At 41.2% G+C, this 22,714-nt stretch overlaps 1 protein-coding gene across 9 annotated transcripts in view; it reads right to left on the bottom strand.

Annotated features, from left to right (window-relative positions):
* ptprfa (protein tyrosine phosphatase receptor type Fa) overlaps window positions 1–22,714 on the bottom strand; it is a 292,974-nt gene that overhangs the window by 8,473 nt on the left and 261,787 nt on the right. For all 9 annotated transcript variants that reach the window (XM_038716868.1, XM_038716869.1, XM_038716871.1 and 6 more), the window contains 6 exons: window positions 19,845–19,964; window positions 18,393–18,547; window positions 10,868–11,153; window positions 8,522–8,700; window positions 2,766–2,892; window positions 1,205–1,330 (listed from right to left, as the gene is read on the bottom strand). In XM_038716868.1, coding sequence (XP_038572796.1) covers window positions 1,205–1,330; window positions 2,766–2,892; window positions 8,522–8,700; window positions 10,868–11,153; window positions 18,393–18,547; window positions 19,845–19,964 — 993 coding nt within the window. The remainder of the gene's footprint in view (window positions 1–1,204; window positions 1,331–2,765; window positions 2,893–8,521; window positions 8,701–10,867; window positions 11,154–18,392; window positions 18,548–19,844; window positions 19,965–22,714) is intronic.

Genomic DNA, 22,714 nt, shown 5'->3' with positions numbered 1-22,714 from the left:
TTACAAAATCTATACTATAATTACTTATATATTTTCTGTAAATTAAGGCATTAATGGTCTAATTTCAGAACATAACACAATCAAGCTTTATTCAACTCTAAGCCATTTTGTTTAAAATGTCATTTTTGATTTGGAAAACGTTCACTCATGAAAATAGCAGGTGCAATTTCCCTTAATTTTCTCTTTTCAAGTAAAGTTGAGAGAAAATAATAAAGAAAAAAACTCAAATACACAAACTCAAATGGCCAGAAAAGAAAAGAATCTGTATATGTATTCATATTTACCAATCCAATGTTCCTCACTACATTTAAACTATACAAGAAATAACCAAATCACCCCTAAACAGTGCGCAGCAGCTTTCAGATGTAACCAAACGCTAATGTCCACCACTGTCAACCACCAGAGTTTTCTCTTTTCATGCAGCTCCATGTAAATGTGTTTTACTTGTAATTAATATAATTTTACATGGATTTGTTGTCAAAACAATCAAGAGCAACTCTGTCTTACCAAGGTCAGTGTCTCAATGCAAAATGGTATTAGTGCTTTCAGTGGTATTCACATAATATCCTCAAATTGTTCTCAAATGTTTCCAATATCTTGTGTTCCACAAGAGTACCAACATAGAGTAGTATCCTCTTGTTGGTACTTTTGTGCTGCAGCAGTAATACATTCATAAGAATTAATACATTTCTCACACTAATGCCTTCCATACTGCAAAAAGCATACTGTGTGTAGTCTTCCATAGTTGTGTAAATATTTTCCATTCCTCCGATTATAATGTAAACCCCCCTCCCTTTCCACTCTTCCTTGTATAATTGTATAATAATGTATAATTTATTAAGCCTAGTTAGCATTGTACAGCTTTGAGATATTTGCAAGAGCAGGATCTGATCTGACCTATTGGCAAGTACAAGGCTCTTGAAAATAACAGAATCTCTCTTATCTACCTTCAAGTTTTCAGCTTTAACTGTGGTGGGGCTAGAGGCAGGTCACTATCTAAATGACATCATGTTAAAGCCCCTGTATGAACAGCTTTAATGGGATCATGACAGGCTTTAATGTTTACTGATGAAATATGTTTTAGTAAAACATAAAACAAAAAAAAGAGTCAATTCTTTTGAAAAGCGGTGTGGTTGCTTTGAACCCATTCTTCTTGGTAGCTGCCCCGTTCAGCAGCAGCAAATCTCCGCTGAGGAGGACCTACCCTGGCATCTGTGACTTTGAATTCTCTCAGGATGTACTGAGGCATGTTGTACTCAGCCATAGGGTCCACAACAAAGTACTGGTAGCGTGCTGAGCGCTCAGCAGGCCAGTACTGATGGCACTTTTCCTAAAGATTGGAAAAAGGAGATGTATCACAACATGTAATGCAGGATATCAGCATATTCAACTTTTTGAGTTTTGCCTGGAATAGTCATTGACAACAATATAAATCCACTAGAATTACTGTAGAAAACAGATTCATGTTGTTAAATGGGTAGTCATAGCTATTTTTTTTACTTTGTAACATAGTGACCCAGTAAGATAGAGTCTATGTGATATAATATGATATAAGCTAAAAAAATGTTTAATAAGAAGTTGTAATGGTTTATTATTTTTTAAAACTTGTATGTTATGGAATATAACGGTATAATGGTTTGGTTTGCTTGAGTTGACAGATGTATATAACGTAAATGTGTGTTTCATTACATGTGGAGTAACTGTATATGTAAGGGCACAAACAAATGTGTACAGTACATATTGTATTGTATGTATTGCATATGTATCTGGATATTATTCATGTGAGACAAGCATTTGCAGGCTGTGAACATTTTTTCCCCTAGAAACAAAAAAATTTATGTATCTATTTATATGTAGCTTTGGCAATATTGTTGCTATACATTCATGCAAAGCTAATTTTAATTAAATTGATGTGTGTATTTATCTACTGAGCCAGATAGATATAGTGATAATGGTTGTAAAACCATTTAAATGTATGGGATAGCTAAATTAAAACATTAGACAAAATTCAAAAAAAAAAGTGTTATTATATGTTACAAATACTACTAAACTAAACTAAATATGTTTATTGTTCTGAATAGTGTGCAATGATTCCTATGCTTAAACTATGTGATTTTCGACATGCTGATTTTGAAGTTACAGTATCATCATGGCATGAAAGTAACATAAATTAAAATATACTTTTCAACAAAAGCTATTTTGAGTTATAATTAGCTATATTTAAATACACTATTTTGTAGTGGACAGCGGAAGAATTCAATTTCAATAAAGTTTCACTTTCAGGTATTATAATCACATTTATTAAACTCATTTTAATAATTGTCAAAAATATATTAGGCAATATAATTTAAGTTTACACAAAGCACATGCTAAAAACGTGCTAAGTATACTAAATTAAAATTTAATGCACTCAGTCAATGAAAGAATCTAAGCAGTCTAAATGTCTTAATGTATCTAAAATGTACAATTATATATATTTATATATCTCATAACTATACAGCAAGTATCAAAAATACACTTTAAGCACATTTATTGTGAGTTCACATGGAAGTATAAAAGTAATCTTTTTTATTAGGAACAACTGTACAAAAGGGGATCTGCAGGTGATGGAAAGTGCCTTGAGCTTTTTAAGACCCTTTTAAAAGCCAGATTTAGCACACTTTGGATACATTTCATATTCCCCTGAAAATCAAAGTCAATTTTATTTACATCTGTTTTATAATTAATGATATGACATGAGATATAGCGTGATTGTGATGTGTTACCCGTCCCATCTCGCGGAGTTTGGTGAGCATGACCACAATGGTGGAGTTGTGTTCCCACAGCATTCTCCAGAAGTCCTCTGTGGTCTCGGCTAACGGGCCCTGGGTGGCCATGTATGCTTTCTGCTGCCTGCAAATTGGAGAAAGACGCGTCTGTGTTTACTCCTCACGGTTTTGGCAGCACTGGTCTTATTTGGATACCATTTCAATTTTCTTCCTCCTCAGCCCTAGCTGTGACTCTGGTGCAAAATTTATTTTAACTGTAATGAAGATGGCAGCTCAATAATGATGTCTTCAAAAAGCTTTAACATACAATTGTTTAGTTTGTTTTGTTGATGTTGTTGTTTGTTTGTTAGATTGAGTTTTCAACCATCTGACACATATCGAGATCAACCCAGATTATCATAAGCTGTCTAAAACATTTTCTATCTGCCCAATCAAATTAACTGACAACTGACACACGTCTGGGTTGATGGGGAGTTGCCCACTTTGCCTGGCTGGTTTTTGTATATGTACTGAAAATTTAAAATTACATTTTACATGCAATGTCTCGATACATCTATATTGTATATTAAGAATTACTGTCATACGTATTTACAGGATGTGCAATAAAATACTGCTAAAACAAGTTCATTATTTTATTCAGTTTAGCTGGATTCACCAATCACCACATCCCTTTAATAGCTTCTGGACCCATGCAATGAAGTTCCAACTGTGGAATGAACCTCTCAGGTGTTAAATATTTCATTTTACACACCCCTTTAAAGTAGATTTGATTCTGTCAGCTGTTGCTAATGTGTGCATTGATATTTAAATGGTTTAGCTCGAACACAGACTCTTTTTAACAGCACTGTTAAAATGACAGATGCCATCACAGCTGCTCAGCGAAGCTCAGGGCGATCCACTGGAGTAGTTACAGGACATGCCCACTGGTGGGCAGTGTTAAAGCATACAGCAGATGGCCTGGGTAATTCTCTCAAGCTTGTGTGCCTGAGTACCAGAGCAGCACAAATCATTGGCTGGTGACACTGTTGTTTTTGTCCACCCCTTCCTAACCTTAGGTTTACCTCTGTGCAACAAGCACTGGAACTATTATTTGAATACTTCTAAAATGTTGTCACTTTACCTGCTGCCTGTTCTGCCTCACCACTGCAGAATGATTAGAGGATCTTTGACCAGTAGCTGTTAATCATGGATCTTTGGTTGAGTTTGTTTATGGTCATGTGGGAGATTGAATATAAGAATTACATCACTGCTGACCTATGCGCATTCAAGCAACACAAAACACATTGTTTGGCTGCATTGAGCAATCAGAACTTTAAACAGTTATAAACAACTATTGTTACTCTCTACTTATCATTAATACAATTAAAAAAAAAAGATACTGAAAATCAAACTCAGAAGTGTGTTTTAAAGGCAAAATTGGCTTTATTCTGTATTTTTGTTATTATCAACCAATACTGTGAAAAGACCCAAACCAGTGTGTTAGTCCAGTTTATTACAACTTGGGTCTTATTTACCTAGTTTTCCTAGGCCATAATTCCTATTAGTCATAATAACATTGTATTCACTGAGATCTAAGAATATGGCCAAGTCTGGTGGGTTTGGACTGATTCTGAGGTAATGGGGCCCTTGGCACATACAGGTCAATGGCCCTACCTTCACAGCAGCAGGAGTTGGTTTGAGTTGGGTTAAGGAGCTTCCTGCTATATCTTTGACCTACTGTTCTTACTGTAGTTGTGTGTACACAGGTCTCCTGTGCAAAGAGGGATTATTAACAACATTTCAGGTGTGCTTACTTTCAACTTGACCTCCAAATAATGGTTTAGATAATATGGATCAACAAATAATCAATTGAAATCCAAAAAAAAAGAAAAAAAAGATACAAGTTGTAATAGATAATAGGGTAATAGAACTTTCCTTTATGAGCTACACTCATACTGGGGCGGCTGTGGCTCAGGGGGTAGAGCGGGTTGGCCGTTAATCTGAAGGTTGGTGGTTCAATCCCGGCTCCCCCAGGCTGCATGTCGAAGTGTCACTGGGCAAGATACTGAACCCCAATTTGCCCCTGGTGGCTGTTCCGCCACTGTGTTTCAGTCTGTTTGAGCACTTAGAATGGTGAATGTCGAAAAGACTAGAAAGGCACTATACAAGTATGGAGCATTTACATTCACTATAACTGAAAATTACACAGTTAATAGGTTCTTCTAAAGAGAACAATAACAGAGCGCTATAAAAAGGGAAGGATCCTTTCTATTTACGTCTTTTCAAATGTAGAGGTAAAGATATACTATATACTGAGTATTACCTTACATCACTATGGACATGCACTGAGGTAAATGACTGCAGCTGATACCTAGGGGTCACGGGATGTCTCCACTAATCATCATAATCATGCCTATCTCCCTCACGTTAATCTATCCTAATCCACACGGCACACTTTAAAGGCTGAGCTCAGAGAATGCTGGAGCTTCCTGTATCTCACTCCACTCTTAATTACTGCAACAGGAATTAGTGAGGAATTACAGGACACCCCTACCTCATTCCCCATCCTCCCCTAGATGGGGGTGCCCAGGAGACTTCATTAGGTGCTGAGAATAAGTTATACCCATCCTCGCTGCAAGTGAAAGGGGAAATCCTGATTTATTAGCCCTTGCTATCCTCTGCTAGTGCTCTGGAAAGTATTTCCAATTAGTGTATATATTTTCATAAAACATTTGCTTCTTTGAAAGGCCTGTGATTGGATATTTATCTGACACTTGACAATATCAATACTGACATATAATAATGTATGTATTATATAGTGCTTTAGCAAATCAGACAGACTCTCTATTTAGTTGTCACACAAGTGTGTTAACACACACAGGAGCACACACACAAAAACTTTACACAGACAGAGATCTTTGAAGGATTGCGTCACAGAGAGCCAGAGACAGTCTAGGTTCACCACAATTTTAGCAATAGCAATAAGTCACTACTTGTATTTGTACAGAGAGGTTTGCGCGCACCGTGAGATCTTCAACTCCAACCTCCGGCGGAGCTTTTCTGGCATCCCTGTGGAGGTTGGGGACATTGAACATGAGTGGGCAATGTTCAAAGCCTCTATTGCTGAAGCTGCAGTGGAAGGCTGTGGTCTCAAGGTGCCTCAAGGGGCGGTAACCCTCGAACACCGTGGTGAACACCGGTGGTCAGGGAAGCCCTCCGACTGAAGAAAGAGGCCTTCCGGGATTTGTTGTCTCGGAGGACTCCGGAGGCGGTAGCAAGGTACCGAAGGCCCGAAGGGCTGCAGTCTCTGCTGTGGCAGATGCAAAGCAGCGGGTGTGGGAGAAGTTTGGAGAAGACACGGAAGGACTTTCGGTTGGCACCAAAGTGTTTCTGGAGAACTGTCTGCCATCTCAGGAGGGGTAAGCGGGGAACCGTCCAAGCTGTGTACAGTAAGGATGGGACCCTGTTGACCTGAACAGGGGAGGTAATTGGGCGGTGGAAGGAACACTTTGAGAAACTCCTAAATCCGACTGACTCTCTCTAGTAGAGGCAGAGCTGGAGGCTGATGGGGGTTTCTCGTCAATTTCCCTGGAGGAAATCACTGAGGTAGTCAAACAACTCCACAGTGGCAAAGCCCCAGGGATTGATGAGATGTGCCCAGAAATGCTAAAAGTGGAAGTTACGTGGAAGTCGGGTACAGTGCCCAAGGAGTGGCAGACTGGAGCGGTGGTTTCCCTGTTCAAAAAGGGGGACCAGAGAGTGTGTGCCAATTACAGGGGTATCACACTTCTCACCTGTGCTGGAACGGAGGGTTTGGCCGATAGTCGAATCTCAGATCGAAGAGGAACAATGCGGTTTTCGTCCCGGTCGTGGAACAACTGACCAGCTCTTTACTCTCACAAGGATCCTGGAGTGGGCTTGGGAGTATGCTCATCCAGTCTACATGTGCTTTGTAGATCTGGAGAAGGCATATGACCAGGTCCCCCAAGGAGAAACTGTGGGAGTATGGGGTGAGGGGGGCCCTTCTCAGGGCTATCCAATCCCTGTACATCCAAAGCAAGAGCTGTGTTCGAGTACTCGGCAGTAATTGGACTCTTTCCAGGTTAGGGTTGGCCTTTGCCAGGGCTGCGCTTTGTCACCAACCCTGTTTGTGATATTCATGGACAGGATATCGTGGCGTAGTAGGAGGACTGCGGTTCAGTGGGCTTGGGATCTCGTCACTGCTTTTTGCGGATGATGTGGTCCTGAAGGCATCATCGGTCCGTGACCTTCAGCTCTCACTGGATCGGTTCGCAGCAGAGTGAGAAGCAGTTGGGATGAGGATTAGCACCTCTAAATCTGTGGCCATGGTTCTCAGCAGGAAACCGGTGGAGTGCCAACTCCAGGTAGGGAATGAGTCCTTACCCCAAGTGAAGGAGTTCAAGTACCTCTTGTTCTTGTTCACTAGTGAGGGGAGACTGGAGCAGGAGATTGGCCGGAGAATCAGCGGGGGCAGTATTGCACTCGCTTTACCGCACCGTTTACTGAGCCATAAGGCAAAGCTCTCGATCTACCGGTCAATTTTCGTTCCCACCCTCACCTATGGTCATGAAGGCTGGGTCATGACCGAAAGAACGAGATCGTGGGTACAAGCTGCCGAAATGGGTTTCCTCAGGCGGGTGGATGGTGTCTCCCTTAGAGATAGGGTGAGAAGCTCAGCCATCTGCGAGGAGCTCAGAGTAGAGCCGCTGCTCCTTTACGTTGAAAGGAGCCAGTTGAGGTGGTTTGGGTATCTGGTAAGGATGCCTCCTAGACGCCTTCCTAGGGAGGTGTTCCAGGCACGTCCATCTGGGAGGACAAGACCCAGGACTAGGTGGAAAGATTATATCTCCACACTGGCCTGGGAATGCCTCGGGATCCCCCAGTCAGAGCTGGTTAATCTGGCTCTGGAAAGAGAAGTTAAGTTTGGGTTCCCCTGCTGGAGCTGCTGCCCCCACGACCCGATCCCGGATAAGCGGATGAAGATGGATGGATGGATTGTATTTGTATTTTTACTTGTTGTGGAAGGCAATTACATATATTTATATAGTTTACTGTATTCACACTCCAAATGCTTGTGGAGTAGAAGTAGAGTTGAGAGTTGAAAGTAGTTCCAGCACATAGATACTATTAGAATCTCATTGTTGTCGTTTATTTTTATGTACATGTTAATTAGTGAGATTTAGAGGTGATGGTAGGCTAGCTGTTTCCTTCTTCTTCCAGTCTTTATGCTAAGCTAGGCTAAGCACATCCTGACTCCAGCTCTACTTACTGTAACACACAGAGATGAGACTGATTTTCTTATCACACTCTTACAAAAGAAAGTGAATTCCAAAAATGTTGAACTATTCCTTTAAAGCCTGGTAAGTCCATTAGAGTTGTGCAATAATATGTAAATACTAAATTTGTCTGTAATGTTGTTTTGACTTATTACATTGTAATGAATGTAAAAAGAAGGCATTATTTCACTGAACAAAGGGATAAACTTTGTCCTGAGGCCCATAAGTGAAAAGTCTTGCACACAGTTCATTTCTCTGGCATAACACCTATCTCAAACAGGCTATCCATTACAAGAGGGAAAAACAGGAGATAATTAACAGGCCTGTCAATAAGACCAATTTGTTTTGACAACTGAAATAACAAAAGGATGGCAGTGAAACACTGCATGTCAACTTGTAATTTACTGCTGTCAGCTGCCAGAGAAAAGGTCCACCTCAGTGCTCATTAGACGTGCAGCTGCTGAGCCATGGACTCACCTGTATCCGTCGATGAAGCTGGCATTGATGTAGTCGGAGCCCTCCACCCCTCTGATTGGCTGCAGGCAGACTCGGGTGGATTCAAAAGGCAGGATGTTTACCAGACGGTTCTTGAATTTGTTACACGGCAAGTTGGCACTGATGAATCTTGAGGTATGTGCTTTAGAGTTTGCCAGTTTCTGCAGAGACAGAGAGGAGGACACGGCTGTCTCTGATGCTCCTCAGCCCAGAGGTGACTGCACTGCAGCTTCACAACTACGCTCACTGTCTCCACTGTCCGCCTCTGGTCTTTTAAATTGCAAATACAACCAGTCTTGGTTGAATGTGGTGTGTGAACAAAGTTGTTAAAGGGCACGGAGAGGTAATACTCTCATTGATGCATGAAAATGATGCACTTTGAGCTGATCCTCTTTGTTCTCTGACTTGAAATAAAAACCTGATGGATGTGTGTGTTAAAACTCATCCTGAAGACATTGAAAAGTCAAAATAAACTTCCACACATTTACTGCGAGCTGAAATAGAAAGGCCTGTGACAATGCATACCAAACTGAGGACAATAAAACTTTTGAAAGCAACATCCCAATTGTCAGTTTGTGAATCCTCTGCACTGCAAGGGCATGCATCAATTTGAGAAGAGCCTGCGAAAAACATTTGCAGTGATTTGAGGATCAAAACCTAATTATGCTCTGTCCAGTTTTACAGCTGTCCTCCTTGCTTGAACAAGCAGCATAATTCGGTTTGTGGTGTGCCCCCCACCCCCCACGAAGGGGCTGCTTAAATCACTGTGGTGTTACTCAGTGCGGAGTGAGCTGTCATGGATGGTGCAGTGCTGCAGCTCATCCTATGTAAAACCACCTAACCTAGTAGGACCTTATCTTTAGGCTGTCAGACATTCAGTTTGTCCCAGGCTCTCTCTTTCATTCTATCACTTTCTCTCTGCATTTCCTGCACTCACCCTCTCCTTTGCCTGTCATCTGAAGCTTAGAAGTTAAGCTCTCCCAGCTCCTCCTCTGAGAAGGAGTTCATCTTTGTTACACAGGGTAAGATGAAAATCTTCCTCTTTCCTAGCTCCCACTACTGCATGCAGTTACAGGGGCACTCCAGCCATTTACTACTGTACATCCATGAATTCCTTGAATTGTTGTTATTGTTGACTCTGACTTTATGCTCCAGAGCCATGTCATCTACATTTAATTCCAGCATTTTATCATATTAAAAATACATGTAGAGAAAGAGGCTCATTATCCCAGGTATATGCAGTAAAACATGGACGACTGTTTCACCCATAGTTTTCTAAAGAGCTGTTGTGTAGCTCAATGAGGGCCCAGCACCCACCTTGGCAGTGCCTGACTCTAGCTAATCCAAAAATGGGCCAAGAGGTGGAGCTGAGGCAAGGGTTTCTGCATTGCATTGTGTTAACTGCTGTAATGCACCATCATAAATGTTATTGTTACCACCTATTTCCTAGTAAGGCAAGTCAAAATGTCTGCTGTAAAAACGGTCTATAAATCAAATTCAAAAGTGCTCTAATCCTATTAAGGCTACAAGGAGCAGGTTAGCAAGATTGACGACATGTAAAGGACAAGATCGACAGTTTTGAAAGGGAGGAAAAGTAAAACAGATGATGCTTATCCAGCAAACACAAAAGTTGAATCCAAAACATGAAAAAGCCTTTCTTGCTGTCACTGTTCATACGGAAGGAGTCTTGTGTTTTGTTTGTGTAAAGACAAAGTTCAACTTGCAGTTTCACAACAGAAACATGAAAAAAGAACACAGGTTATGTTCTTAATGTTACTTTATAGATACTATATATCCCCAGTATATTCCCCAGTTACTGATAAAAATGCAATAAATTTATGTGTGTGAGTGGAGGGAGCATCACCGAAAATTTTTAACCACTGGGTTAGACTATTGCAACACCCTCCACAGTGGTCTGCCTAAATTTCACCGCCTATACTTAAAATGCCACTGCCACAGTCCTGACAAGAGAGGGCACATTTAGCCAATAGGTACAAAGTAGGTTTAATAATCACATTACAACAGGGTTTTAAAATGAAATATGGTTTGTAAATCCCTTCTGCTTCATAGCAGACGATATACAGTAAAAAAACAATGATATACTGTACATAGAACTGTACACCTTTTCTTAGATTGTTGCATTGTTCTCTGGACAGCTTCAGAATTGATTTTACTTACAATTAAATCTTTCACAAACATTCCATTTCATAAAGCCACCTTGCATCACAAAATCAGTCAATAAACACAAACACAGCAGATGCAGTTATGTGGTCGCCCCTTTAAAGAGACTATCAACATGTACTCGACCTGAAAATAAAAGGTACCTACCTTAAACTCCAGTTCCATGGCGCTGACAGTCTCTCCAGAAGGGATTTGGGTGAGCTTCTGGATGTGGGCATACAGGTTTCTGGCTGGGACTTCAGTGTTGCCACATGTTGCAGCTTCCAGCAGGGCCTCATGGATGAATACGTACTGATCCTCTGTCTGCACCATGTAGTTCCTCTGAGCTCGCATACACGTCACGTGACCGTATATATCCACCGACTTCTCATGTTTCATCCTCTCCAGCATGGCTTCGATCACAATGAAGCAGCCTGTCCGGCCCACACCAGCACTGACAGAGCACACAAATAGGAGACATGGTTGACATGGCTGTTTATTGTGTATTGGGATCCCCATTTGTTGTTGTCCTGACAACTACTGTTCCTGGTCTCCAGCTCTTTTCAGGCAGCGCTTGAGCAGAGCAGCATTGAGCAGTTATGAAGATAATAGTATGGCTTGCATTCCCTGCAAGGTGCAACTTGGACTAAGCCATGGGCAGCACCTTCTTATTAGAGATAGCCCCCTTCCCATTTTTGCAGCTATTTTGTTTATGAGACCTCACCAGGAAAGTTACATATCAAGTATAACCCCCAAATGTTCCAGGAGACTTCCTCAGTTCTGACACACTGGTAGGGAATCTCAGCTATTTAACCTGAAATGGTATATAAGCAGAGAAAGCAACTGTCGTAAGCAACTCTGGGGGACAGCACCAACCATTCTGTTTCTGTCTGTATCACTCAACCACTGATCGATCATCTGCATTAAAGCTGCACTAGTAGAATGTCCCTGTTTATAGGCATGTTGGAATTCTGAGTTAAGTTTGTTTACAGAAAAAGTCTGATCAAACACCCTTCTTTTAATGAACTTACACTTACAGTACAGGAGGAATGCTGACAGGATGGCTGCTGGCAGCTCTAAATAGCTTTTGCAGGCTTCCAAGGTGTGCAAACCCTCCTTTAAACTTTGATAAAAATATAAGAAATATAACCAATAAAGTTTTCCATCCAGGTTATTTAGTCTTGATGGTTTTTCACTATTTATGCCATTCAGATATTTTAAATTCAAAATTAATAGGCTGAAAGTAAAATTCACAAGCATTTTCATAAAACAATGCTTAATTAATTATTAGGACATTTTGATATGTGATACTGTTTCAGAGTTTTTCTATGTTTTTGAATATATTGATTAAAATAATTTGATATCAAGCGAAATAAGAGTACTATCCAGCTCAATTAAACAGGGTTTCCTATCCTTATATCTACCTAGAATGTCCTCCAGAATTTCTTACTGACATACTTAATTTAATTTATCCTATTTTGATGATGTTTTATTTTTCTTATTCATTTTAGTTTCTTGGTTTCTCTCTGGACAGTATGACTTCCAATCAGCTGCATCACTGCACTTAATTGACACCTTCTGTTCTTCATCCAGCCAAGGGGCTTTTCTTGCTTTAACTGTACATTTTCTAATGGGGGCATGCTTATCAGGCACCTCTAACAGCAATTCTTTGAATGACTGTAGTGCTTTTTCCACATTGTTGCACACACTCTAAAAGATCCATTTAAAAGATCTCTGGTGGAGAACTCTTGGTCTCACTTTTGGAAATCTGACTTTCCTGGCAACTGCCCCAAAATTGTGGTCACTGAGTTCCACAGAAACAGATACAGACTTTGAGCACAGTTTTTTTAAAGATGAGGTCAATACAGGTTGCTGATGTCCTGCATGGTTAGTTTGCACCTGAGTAGGGAATTACATCAGCTGAGATGAGATATTAGCAGTTCCACTCAGCACTTTTCCCATCAATAAACAGGTTTGTGATAATACATTTAAGTAGAAGTCACCTAAAAAATAGATTTATATCTTGACAAGAAGCCCTCTGCAGTATTAAACACATTTCTTCTAAATACTCAATATCTGCATCTTAAAAGAAGTGAGCTGGTAAGAGGTAAATTAATCTCTATCTAAAGCACCTCAGTAAATGGACTGACAGTAACCTGACACTCATGTCTCAAGGTGCAGACAAAGACGATGCACAGGAACTGTTTTCCTGTTTATACCATTCCTATGATCTTTCTTTGTTACAGGTTGGGGCATGCTACAGCAAAATTCAATATAATCTTGAGTTACTATTTATTATACTATTATTATTATATTAGTATTTTAATTGGGAGAATAGGAGAGCAAGACTGTGTAACTTTTGAGAGTCACACAATCTTCCTTTTTTATGAATGAAAGTTTAAGCAATAAAAACACCCTTGTCCAGTTTCATTTTATTCATATAGCCCAATATCACAAAGTGTGATTTTGATAAATATTGCTGCTTTTGAACACTGTGGGATGCTCTTCCTTTAGCCATAACTTATGTGTTCTCTGCTGACACCTTCAAAAAGCAGCTGTAAATGTTCTGTACTTGTATAGCTCCTTTCTAGTCTTTTTGACGACTCAAAGCACTTTTACAGTACATCTGCATTCACCATTCACTCACTGAGCTCAAACAGAAACTAACATTTTATTCAAAATGGCCTGATGCTGTCTAGTGTTTTTTAGGACAGTTGTGTATGTTTTATTGTTGCTTCTTTACTGTTTTCATCTAAAAGTCCAAAAGTCCCATACGACTCCCTATCATCTAGTAAAGCACTTTGTGACCTTTCTCTGTGAAAGGTGCTATGCTAAATAAACTTTACTTACTTACTTATTGACTTTGTGACTTTTCTCTCCTTGTTACAGTTGTGTTCAGACTGATGTAGGGTACATTTTAGACAGAGACTGTATATAAAGTCAATACAAACAAGTGAGTGAGAGGTAAGATGCATCCATGCAAACTGCAAATGTCTCAGACTGAGCACTAAAAATATTTGCTTATCAGACACAAAAATAAAAGGAACAGAAATAACTAGAGTTCCCACTGAATCTTCAATCAGAGGCTGAGCAAACACACTCAAAACACACATTGTTGTACAGGTAACAAGGGGCCAAGTGTGGCACTGTCAGAATAAAAAGAGCTGTCACTCTGGAACCAATGACTGAGCATTTGGTCTGGGGAAGGCTGCAGCATGTGGGTGGGGTGTCGGCTGACACCACAGTTGTGATGGAGCCTACAAGTGCGAGATCGAGGCCAAGATCATTTATTGTTGGGAGGACTGTGGCATTGCTGAGAGATGATGGGTGGCTGCCTTCGAAAGTGATAAATCCCTCTTACAAGCTGTCACATTGAGACGAAATGCTAAGCTGGCAGATGTGTATCTATGTATGGCACTGGAAAATTTCAGTGACTCCCAGCCCAGCATGCAACAAAACATGCAATGGTCGACAGCCAACCCCTTCCATTGCAATGAGGAGCACAGCCTAACCACAGAGGTATCCAGCCTTCCTGATCTTTGTCAAAGACACCTAGTTTTCAGGCTGATCCTCTCCATTCAGTGTTGCATGACATAGGGCTGTCTGATATAGACATATATTCCTGTCAAGTATCACCTACTTGTAAGAAGAAATTGGTTAACCTCATTGCAGACTTCCAGTCAATCTTCTCCAGAGATAAGTTGGATTGCAGGAAATGCTACAGGTTACCTTCATTGGATTCGCATTACTGATGAGAAACCCTTTCGGTTGCCATCCACCCAGTATGAAAAACTCAGGCAAGTGCTGGACAAGATGGAGGATGTGGCGAGAAACGCTGTCACAAAGAAGAAAACTTACCTGTACATTTTCCCATCTTCACTGCGATCCAGGGTGCTGAGAGGAGTCCATGATGAGGCTGGCCACAAGGGGCAGCAGAGAACATTGTATCTTGCCAGGCAGAGGTTTCATTAGCTAGAGTTGAGGAAGGATGTGATGGAGTACGTGGGTTGTTGCGTGTTGTGAGCAGGTCACCAGAGCCTGAAGCAAGGGCACCTTTGGAAAGCATCAGGACGTCGACACCTCTTGAACTGGTATGCATCGACTTCTGGACGGCTGAAGATTCTGCCAATAGGTCTTTGGATGTACTTGTAGTCACAGAGCACTTTACGAAGATGGCGCACGTGTTCTTGTGTCCCAACCAATCCACCAAAGCAGTTGCACACCAGCTGTGGCATAACTACTTTTGCATTTGTGTGGGAGACCTGGGTTCGATTCCCACTGTGAGACATCCACCATTGTGTCCCTGAGCAAGACACTTAACCCATCATTGCTCCAGAGGCGTGTGACCTCTGACATCTATAGCAAGTAAGTCGCTTTGGATAAAAGCTAAAAAAATAAATGTAAATGTATGTCCCATGTGCCTGCACTACCGACCAAGGGGCCAATTTTGAGAGCTCTCTGATTGCAAAGTTGTTAAGTGTGGCAGGTGTCCAAAAGTCCCATACGACTCCCTATCATCTGATGGGAAATGGTTCCTGCGAGAGGATGAACAGAACATTGGGGAACATGATTTGTGCGCTGCCACCTAGAGCGAAGTACAGATGGCCTGATGCTTTGAAGTCTCTGACATTTGCTTACAACTGCATGTTGCATGAAACAACAGGCTATGCCCCATTCCTACTCATGTTCGGCAGGTGCCAGCAGCCAGTGTGCAATGGTGTTTACAGCAAACAGCTGATGGAGTTACGCTAAATACTGGGTCTTGAAGTTTTCATCAGTCAGGAATTTTTTACACAGAGTCGGTCTCCTCTTCTTCTGAATTGTTGGGCTTCTGTAAATAATCACAGAGTACGGTCTAGACCTGCTCTTTTATGAAAAGCACTGTGAGATAACTGTTGTTGTGATTTGGCGCTATATAAATAAAACTGAATTTAATTGAAATTGAATTCTCCAAAACAAGCGGAACAGCTGATTACAGCATGTATAAAGCATGTTAAATATCACGTTCCTCTGACGCAGGCGGACACAGATGTGAGTCCTGCAGCTGGTCTGCAGCTCTTGTCGCCTGGGAATATTGTAATAACCTTCAAAGCTGTTGCAATTTTATTTTTGAGTTGCTTTCTCTCAAACTTTATCGCATGTCTATCATTATCCTCCCACACAAAAAAACTGTTTTTAATGGTCACACAAAGCCTATAGTTTTTCATTATATTCCAATCAAATCTGATGTTCATTTATAAATTTTGCTCATGGATAGTGTTTACAAATAATGATGCCTGTGCATCGCTTTGTACGGCGACTTAAAAGTCCCCAGTACATTGGTCAAAAAGCGGCTCAAGCAACTAAAGCGACATGACGATCTGTACAACCGGAAGGTGCGTGGTGACCGGGGTGCCAACAAAGGCGAACGTAGAAAAAGGAAGCTTGCAGACCGTTGGGAGAATGCAATGTATGTGATGGTTGGTCAAAGTGAGGAGAGTCACATCCTTAAGCTCCAGCATACCTCCACTGGTCTGGAGAAGGTTGTGCATCGAAATCTGACAACGCCGGTGAACTTTCTCCCCTTGCCGACTGTTAACCCCAGGACGAGGAGGATGTGTCCTCGATGTTCAGTTCTTGATGGCGAGAGGGAGACTGTTGCCGATGATGGGTGTCTGTCCTGCCATCTGAGTTCTCCAGCAAAGCAAATTTGGAGGATGTTGACCAGCCTGAGGAAATTGGGGTTGACATACACCTGGAAGTGGCTCTTGTCTTGCCTGCTGACACCAGTTTGCCTGAGGCACATGTGGAACAACCATCTCGCAGTTCTTCACAGACTGGAGTGATCCTACCATCAGGTGGGGGTTCTGCTGAGTCTGTCAACAACTTAGCTCTTGACCAGGGCCCTCGAGACAGCCATTCATGTACAGAGACTCAGGGCATGGCTGACACTTCTCTGCATAACATTGGAGCAGCCTCTATTGAAACCAGTTGCCAGACTTACTGAGATCATGCATCAGAAAACTGGGGTGGGGGTTTAGATACCATTCACCGTGTAAGGTTCAGTTTACGTTACCACCAGGGTTTAGTGGTGGGTGGTTTTTTTTCTGTCCTGATATTTGTCTATGAGAATTGGGTTTTGATTGACTCTCTTTGTCTTCTATTTCTGTGTTGTGGTAATTTGCAGTCACGATGTGTAATATGTAACAGGCATATTTTTCCCTGTGTGTGGTGATCGGGTCTGGCCAACCTCCTCCTACCCTGATTCTTTTGAGGAATAGCTTGCTAAGCTGGGTGTTTGTCACTGTGATTTTGGGTATACAGCCTCAGCGGTAACGAGCTGCAAAAGAACAAATAGGTGACTTTGCTCTTGTATGTTTTGATTTTAATTGTTTAATTGTGTTTTTGTGCCTGGTGTGTTGTACTGGTCATATTTCTTCCTTTTCCTTCTTGTTTTAGGAGCAAGTGGAATTTAGCAGGGGAGAGTATAACAGGGTTTATGTAGTATATTATTCCACTTGCTATAAGTCATTCATTTATTATCCATCTATCTGTGGGGATTTATTGACGTTGTTAGTTCATGAGAGACTTGCCCGAGGTGAGCTGCTAAACGCAGCACTGTGTACAAATATTGTGTATTATGTCTGTTAATATGAACTACATGAACACATGTGCACTGCAACTTATGGAGAGGTTGATAAGACAGTTATGAGTGGGTTGTTGTACTTTTAAAGTGCTAAAGTGTTTAAGTAACAATAGAATGCATCTTCTAAAATAGCTAGCATCAGTGCTAAAACAACTTGCCATTCTTTTGTAGTGTGCTGTGTGTGAGCTGCCTAAAGTGAGCCAACTGTATATCTGACCAGTACATAGTCCAGGTACATATTTTTGTGTAATTTTATTTGTAACATTAACTAACAGGCCGGTGACGTGCCCGAGATAATAAACGGCTGCATCATTTCAAATACACAACGCAGAGTCAAGGGATTGATTGCACCAGCCAGCTACAGTGAAGTGTAGTTGAGCGACACATTTTATCTAGTTACTCTCATAGGTATCTCACAGGTGTCTCTTGACTGGCATTGCTAGTATCAAGAATGGCCATTGCCCTGCGTCTCCTTTAGGTTATTAAAATCTATGCACTTTACAAAACAGTCTGATTGTTAATGGATGACTTTACTTATACTGGCAGCTCACTTTGTAATGACACTGGTTTGTAAGTTATTGTGCACTTGTTTAACATGTTTCCCCCTAAAGCTAAATAGGTCAGTTCACAAGGTGATTCAAAATGTTTATCTAAAATAAGAAACCAAAAATGACCCGAGGGTGAACTCCTGAGCACCCACGATATACAACTGATGCCTGTGAAGCATTCAGCATGGCCAATCACTGCTTAAAGTGTGTGTGCTTGTTGTTTAGTGGTTTCAGAAAGTTGTGGGATGCCATTGGGAAGGGGATTTCAGATTTAGATGATCGGACACACACTTTGAAGAATGCTAAGGCCGTTGTGTCGATGTTTATCGTGGGTGGTGGTGATGGCGCATAGATAAGATGCTTGCCTCGAAGCATCGATTCCCACTGTGAGACATCCACCATTGTGTCCCTGAGCAAGACACTTAACCCCTAGTTGCTCCAGAGGCATGCAACCTCTGATATGTATAGCAGTTGTAAGTCGCTTTGGAATTAATGTAATGTAATGTAAGAGGTAGTTTACCTGCAGTGGACCACCATGGGTCCAGCGTCTGGAGGATTACAGGCCTTGACCCTGCGTAGAAAGGCCAGTGTTGGGGTGGGATACTCAGGCACTCCATGATCAGGCCAGGCCATGAACTGGAACTGTCGAACTTCTCTCTTCTCACTTGAGCCATTCTGTTAGTGCCCACATAAAAATGCGATTCAACACACTGACTTAATTAACTGAATTAACAAATGCATTTCAATTACTACTAGAACTACTTGAATGGACTGATTAATGTGACATGATGAAATTGCCATACATTACTTATGCATTCTGAGCAGACCCAAATGACATGAATAAAGAGCCCTTGATGAATGATAATACACTGGTGCAGCACTATCAATGGCAAACCATTTTTCATCAGATCTGCAGTAAATGCTTGGTAACTTGGTATTCATCACATTCAGCAAGCCACAGTTGTCAAATTTTCTCCGTTCAAGTGCCAAGACACAATGTTCTCAGCTTTGAATCCCTCATCAGACATGTAATACGTAACACTGCAGGCTCCATCTAACCTATCTGTTAAAGAGATGGCTTTCAGACCCAGGTGTCATTTACGTTACTGTTGTTTAACGCTTTATTCAGACACAACAGCATATTTAAGGACAGAGCTGTGTTGCTTGGTTGACACTTGGCACCAGGTGAGAAAGTAAGAGAGTGAGAGAGCAGCGATGAGTTAAAAGTTTTATTATAGCAAAGAGGAAGACAGTGTTTTCTTCTCTCACAGGCTACATCACTGATTAAGTTATTTTGCTGTTAAGCCTTAATGACCTGCATTGTTGTGAGCATGAGGGATGCTTGCCACTGCTTCTCACAGTGAATCCACTATAACTTTGTTATATTAAATGGCAAATTCTGTTGGCATTAATAAAATTTCAAAATAGAGTTTTGTTATTACTGTGGTTGTATGAGAGTTTTTTTTTTTCTTTTCTAATCGTGTCACACCACAAGGGGAAATTGTTTTTATAGACTTATCTGATCTGAGACTAATCTCCTCAATAACTTATTAAACTTTTTTTGCACATAAGAGATGGTGACTGAGATCATTTATTACAGTGATTTTAGTAGCAGACACACATCTCTCTTTCTCTGCATGGTTCACCTTGTGCTGCCGAAGTCTTTACATTAATCTGATGGCACTCAATTCAGACTTGTGCCCATGATGAAAGTAATACAGAAATGTTACAGGTCCGACCAAACCCACTGTCTTGACATTTATATAAAAGTGACTAGGGTGTTTATTCAGACATGAGACCGATGTAGCCTACATCTTAAATTGTCATCACATTTAAGAAACAAGGTGCAAGTCTGAAAGCTTCAGTGCTCTTTCAGAACAAACCACCAAAGCCTTCTGCTGTCCATGAGTTGTGACTTTGGTGGCAAACATAGTCATACTCCATATTCACAGTATACATAAGGAGTTCTCACCTTATAGAGGGCAAATGTGCGTACTGTGTACGTAGCCAGCTCCACAGTGTCCAGCATGGTCACCTGAATCATCCCATATGTCTCTGTGCCTCGACTGGGCCAGTACTGGTCACACTTCACCTGCACCCAGACAAATATGTTTTCATAAACAACAGTGTTATTGCTGAAGTGATATGGACAGAAGTAGAAGAAAAGAACAACAACAATGAGAGGGTGTCTTTTTGGTTACAGTTGTACAGGATCCTTTTGCTTTCTGAGAAAAGAGATAGATTAAAAGAGAAAGAGGATCAAAATGAATGCAGCAGACCCAGACACGTCTTTTTATTACATGCATTTTTTCTACCTTGTCAATATCTGGCACCTACATTACTCAACTGCTGACAGTTCAGTCAGCGATTTGGGTTTATTATGCCAATAGTGGCTTATGTAGCCTCATGCCGCTAGCCTCAAGCAGAGATGAGGAGCAGGCTACAGAGATTTGGTAAGCTCATGTCCTTCTAACAAATTCAAATTCAAATTAGTTTTATTAGCTATTTCTTAGCTAGCTCTCCTTCTGAAACCACAAAATGCTTTATATAACTTATTTCATATATACAATAGAACTCCCCAACACCTGTACAAAGACTTTCATGTATAAAATTGGTCCCCTTTATGTAAGTAGACAAGTCTTCAGTGGTTAAAGTCAAAGCTTAGTGCACCAAGCTAGACAACATTGCTAGTGCAATCAAGTGTGCCTGTAGCCCCACCCAGGTAAATAATCACAAGCCACCACTGACTGTTGGTGAGTTGTTTTTTCTATAAAAGTCATAAACGTGGGGTGAAATGTACAAATCAGCCTCTAGTGGGGCTTCATAGTGTTAGTGTAAAAAAGGGGCGTGTTTTTTTCACAATGGTGCATGCTCCGTATTTTCCCCAGAAGAATGCACGTTGATTGTGTCAGGATATAAGGAGTTTAAAGACACATTAACAGCTAAATCTGTTATGGTTTGGGTATTTTCCTGTTTAAGTTTTATTTGATCATCTTCTGGTTTGTGGTTATTTTGCAGCTGTTCCAAGTTTAGTGTCAGTCCTGTTTCTAGTTTGGTTCTGTCTCTGGGCATTTCTCATTTCCCAAATTTGTGCCTCCTCGACTCTTCACAGTGTGTCTTAGTCCCTCACACACAAGATGCGAGCTCGAGGAGTCAAGGAGGAGAAGCGAGAAGAGAGGAGTTGAGGAAACGGGTATTTAATGAAATGAGATGTCCTTTACCCGGAGACGTCATTTTAAAGCAACATAAATTAAATGCAGACCTGTTGCACAACTGCAGCATCTGTCCATTGAGCTCTGATCTCTGTCAGATGAGCAGACCAGCTTTTGGCACTAAAGGCTACAGATCAGATCTTCACAATCCAGAAACATGTCTGTGAACATTATAACACGTAGAAACATCTCAAGGTTCTAATAAACAGTATAGCATCTGTTGAAAACAGTAAGATTACAGCAGTGTACTATCATCAGAAAACAAAACATGAATTAACATTAGATCCTGACCGATCCTGTCGGGAGATTTTAATTATTCATTTATGTTGCTGTGGCTCGTGCGTAAATGCTCACGGCGTCTCTGGAGAGGCGCTTCACCCAGCCCCTATTCCTTTTTTATGATCCTGCTGCCCATCCACACATCACATTCAACAATAACATCATCAGTGAAGTGAAATGACATTCAGGAATGCGGTAGAAGAGTGCTTTATGAGGCGCTACACAAACGGTTAAGCAAAGAAAGTTTGATCGCCCATTTACAGATAGGCTACATCTCAGAAACTAGCCTGTTATTTAACTAAGATCTTCTCCCTAAAATCACTGAGGCTGCAGGGCTCGCTCTATGAACGTAATGCTGTTGTGTTTTGTGTGATTTCAGCTGCAACCTCAGTGGAACAAGTCAGAATGAAACGTCTCGGGTTACGTATGTAACCCTTGTTCCCCGAGAAGGGGAACGAGACACTGCGTCGGTGACGACACTATGGGAACGCTTCTGGACGTGGCAGGGCTGAACTATGAATGAAACTACTCCAATCCTATTGGTGTTACTAGAACGGTGTGTATGACGGTGTAACCGGAGGGGTATATAAGCACGCCGGCACATAGGACACATTAGCCCTTTCTATGAAGCAAGGCACTCCAGAAGCAAGGGGTGAGGTGTGGCGGACCGACGCAGTGTCTCGTTCCCCTTCTCGGGGAACAATGGTTACATACGGTCTCTTTGTTACTTTATGTTTTACATGTAGTCTACTTTGTTGAGGCCTCTGTCATTACATGTAGGCCGCTTCTTTGTTTCCCAAAACGTGAAGTCCCAACATTACTTAGCCTGTCAAAACAGGACACACAGGAGTTGTAGTTTTAGGGGAACACATAAAGTGCATTAGCTGCCCTGTTAAAACAGATCTCATTGACAACTGACATGCTTTTTGAACCTGAAGACAGTTGATGTCCTTACATACAAATGCCTCAGAAGAGGGACTTGGAGCACTCCTTCAATAAAGACAGAAAGGCGAACTCAAAGCTATAAAGTACAGGTCACAAACACTGACACGATAAGAAAAAAACCCCTATTGATTACATTCAGGAAAGTATGTTTCTTTAAGTTGGCATTTACAGACAAGTTTAGAGATAACTTCTTTTGTGCTGCCTCTGTAACAGTATAGAGTAATAACCCATAAGAACTTATGTTCTGAGCACAGTTAAAGTGAATGTAACTGGACATCGCTGGGTGGATGCAGAGTGCAATGTTCAGTACAGTTAAAACACAAAGTATCATCAAGTGGTCTGGATGTCAGTCATGTCATCTCAGCCTACATGTTCAGGAGATAGCAGCGGATAACCAGCCACACAT

Source organism: Micropterus salmoides, unplaced genomic scaffold, assembly GCF_014851395.1.
Source record: "Micropterus salmoides isolate LMB-PRFRI ecotype aquatic unplaced genomic scaffold, ASM1485139v1 Ms_hic_scaffold_13, whole genome shotgun sequence".
Taxonomy (NCBI): Eukaryota; Metazoa; Chordata; class Actinopteri; order Centrarchiformes; family Centrarchidae; genus Micropterus; species Micropterus salmoides.
This window is presented reverse-complemented; position numbering and strand designations above follow the sequence as displayed.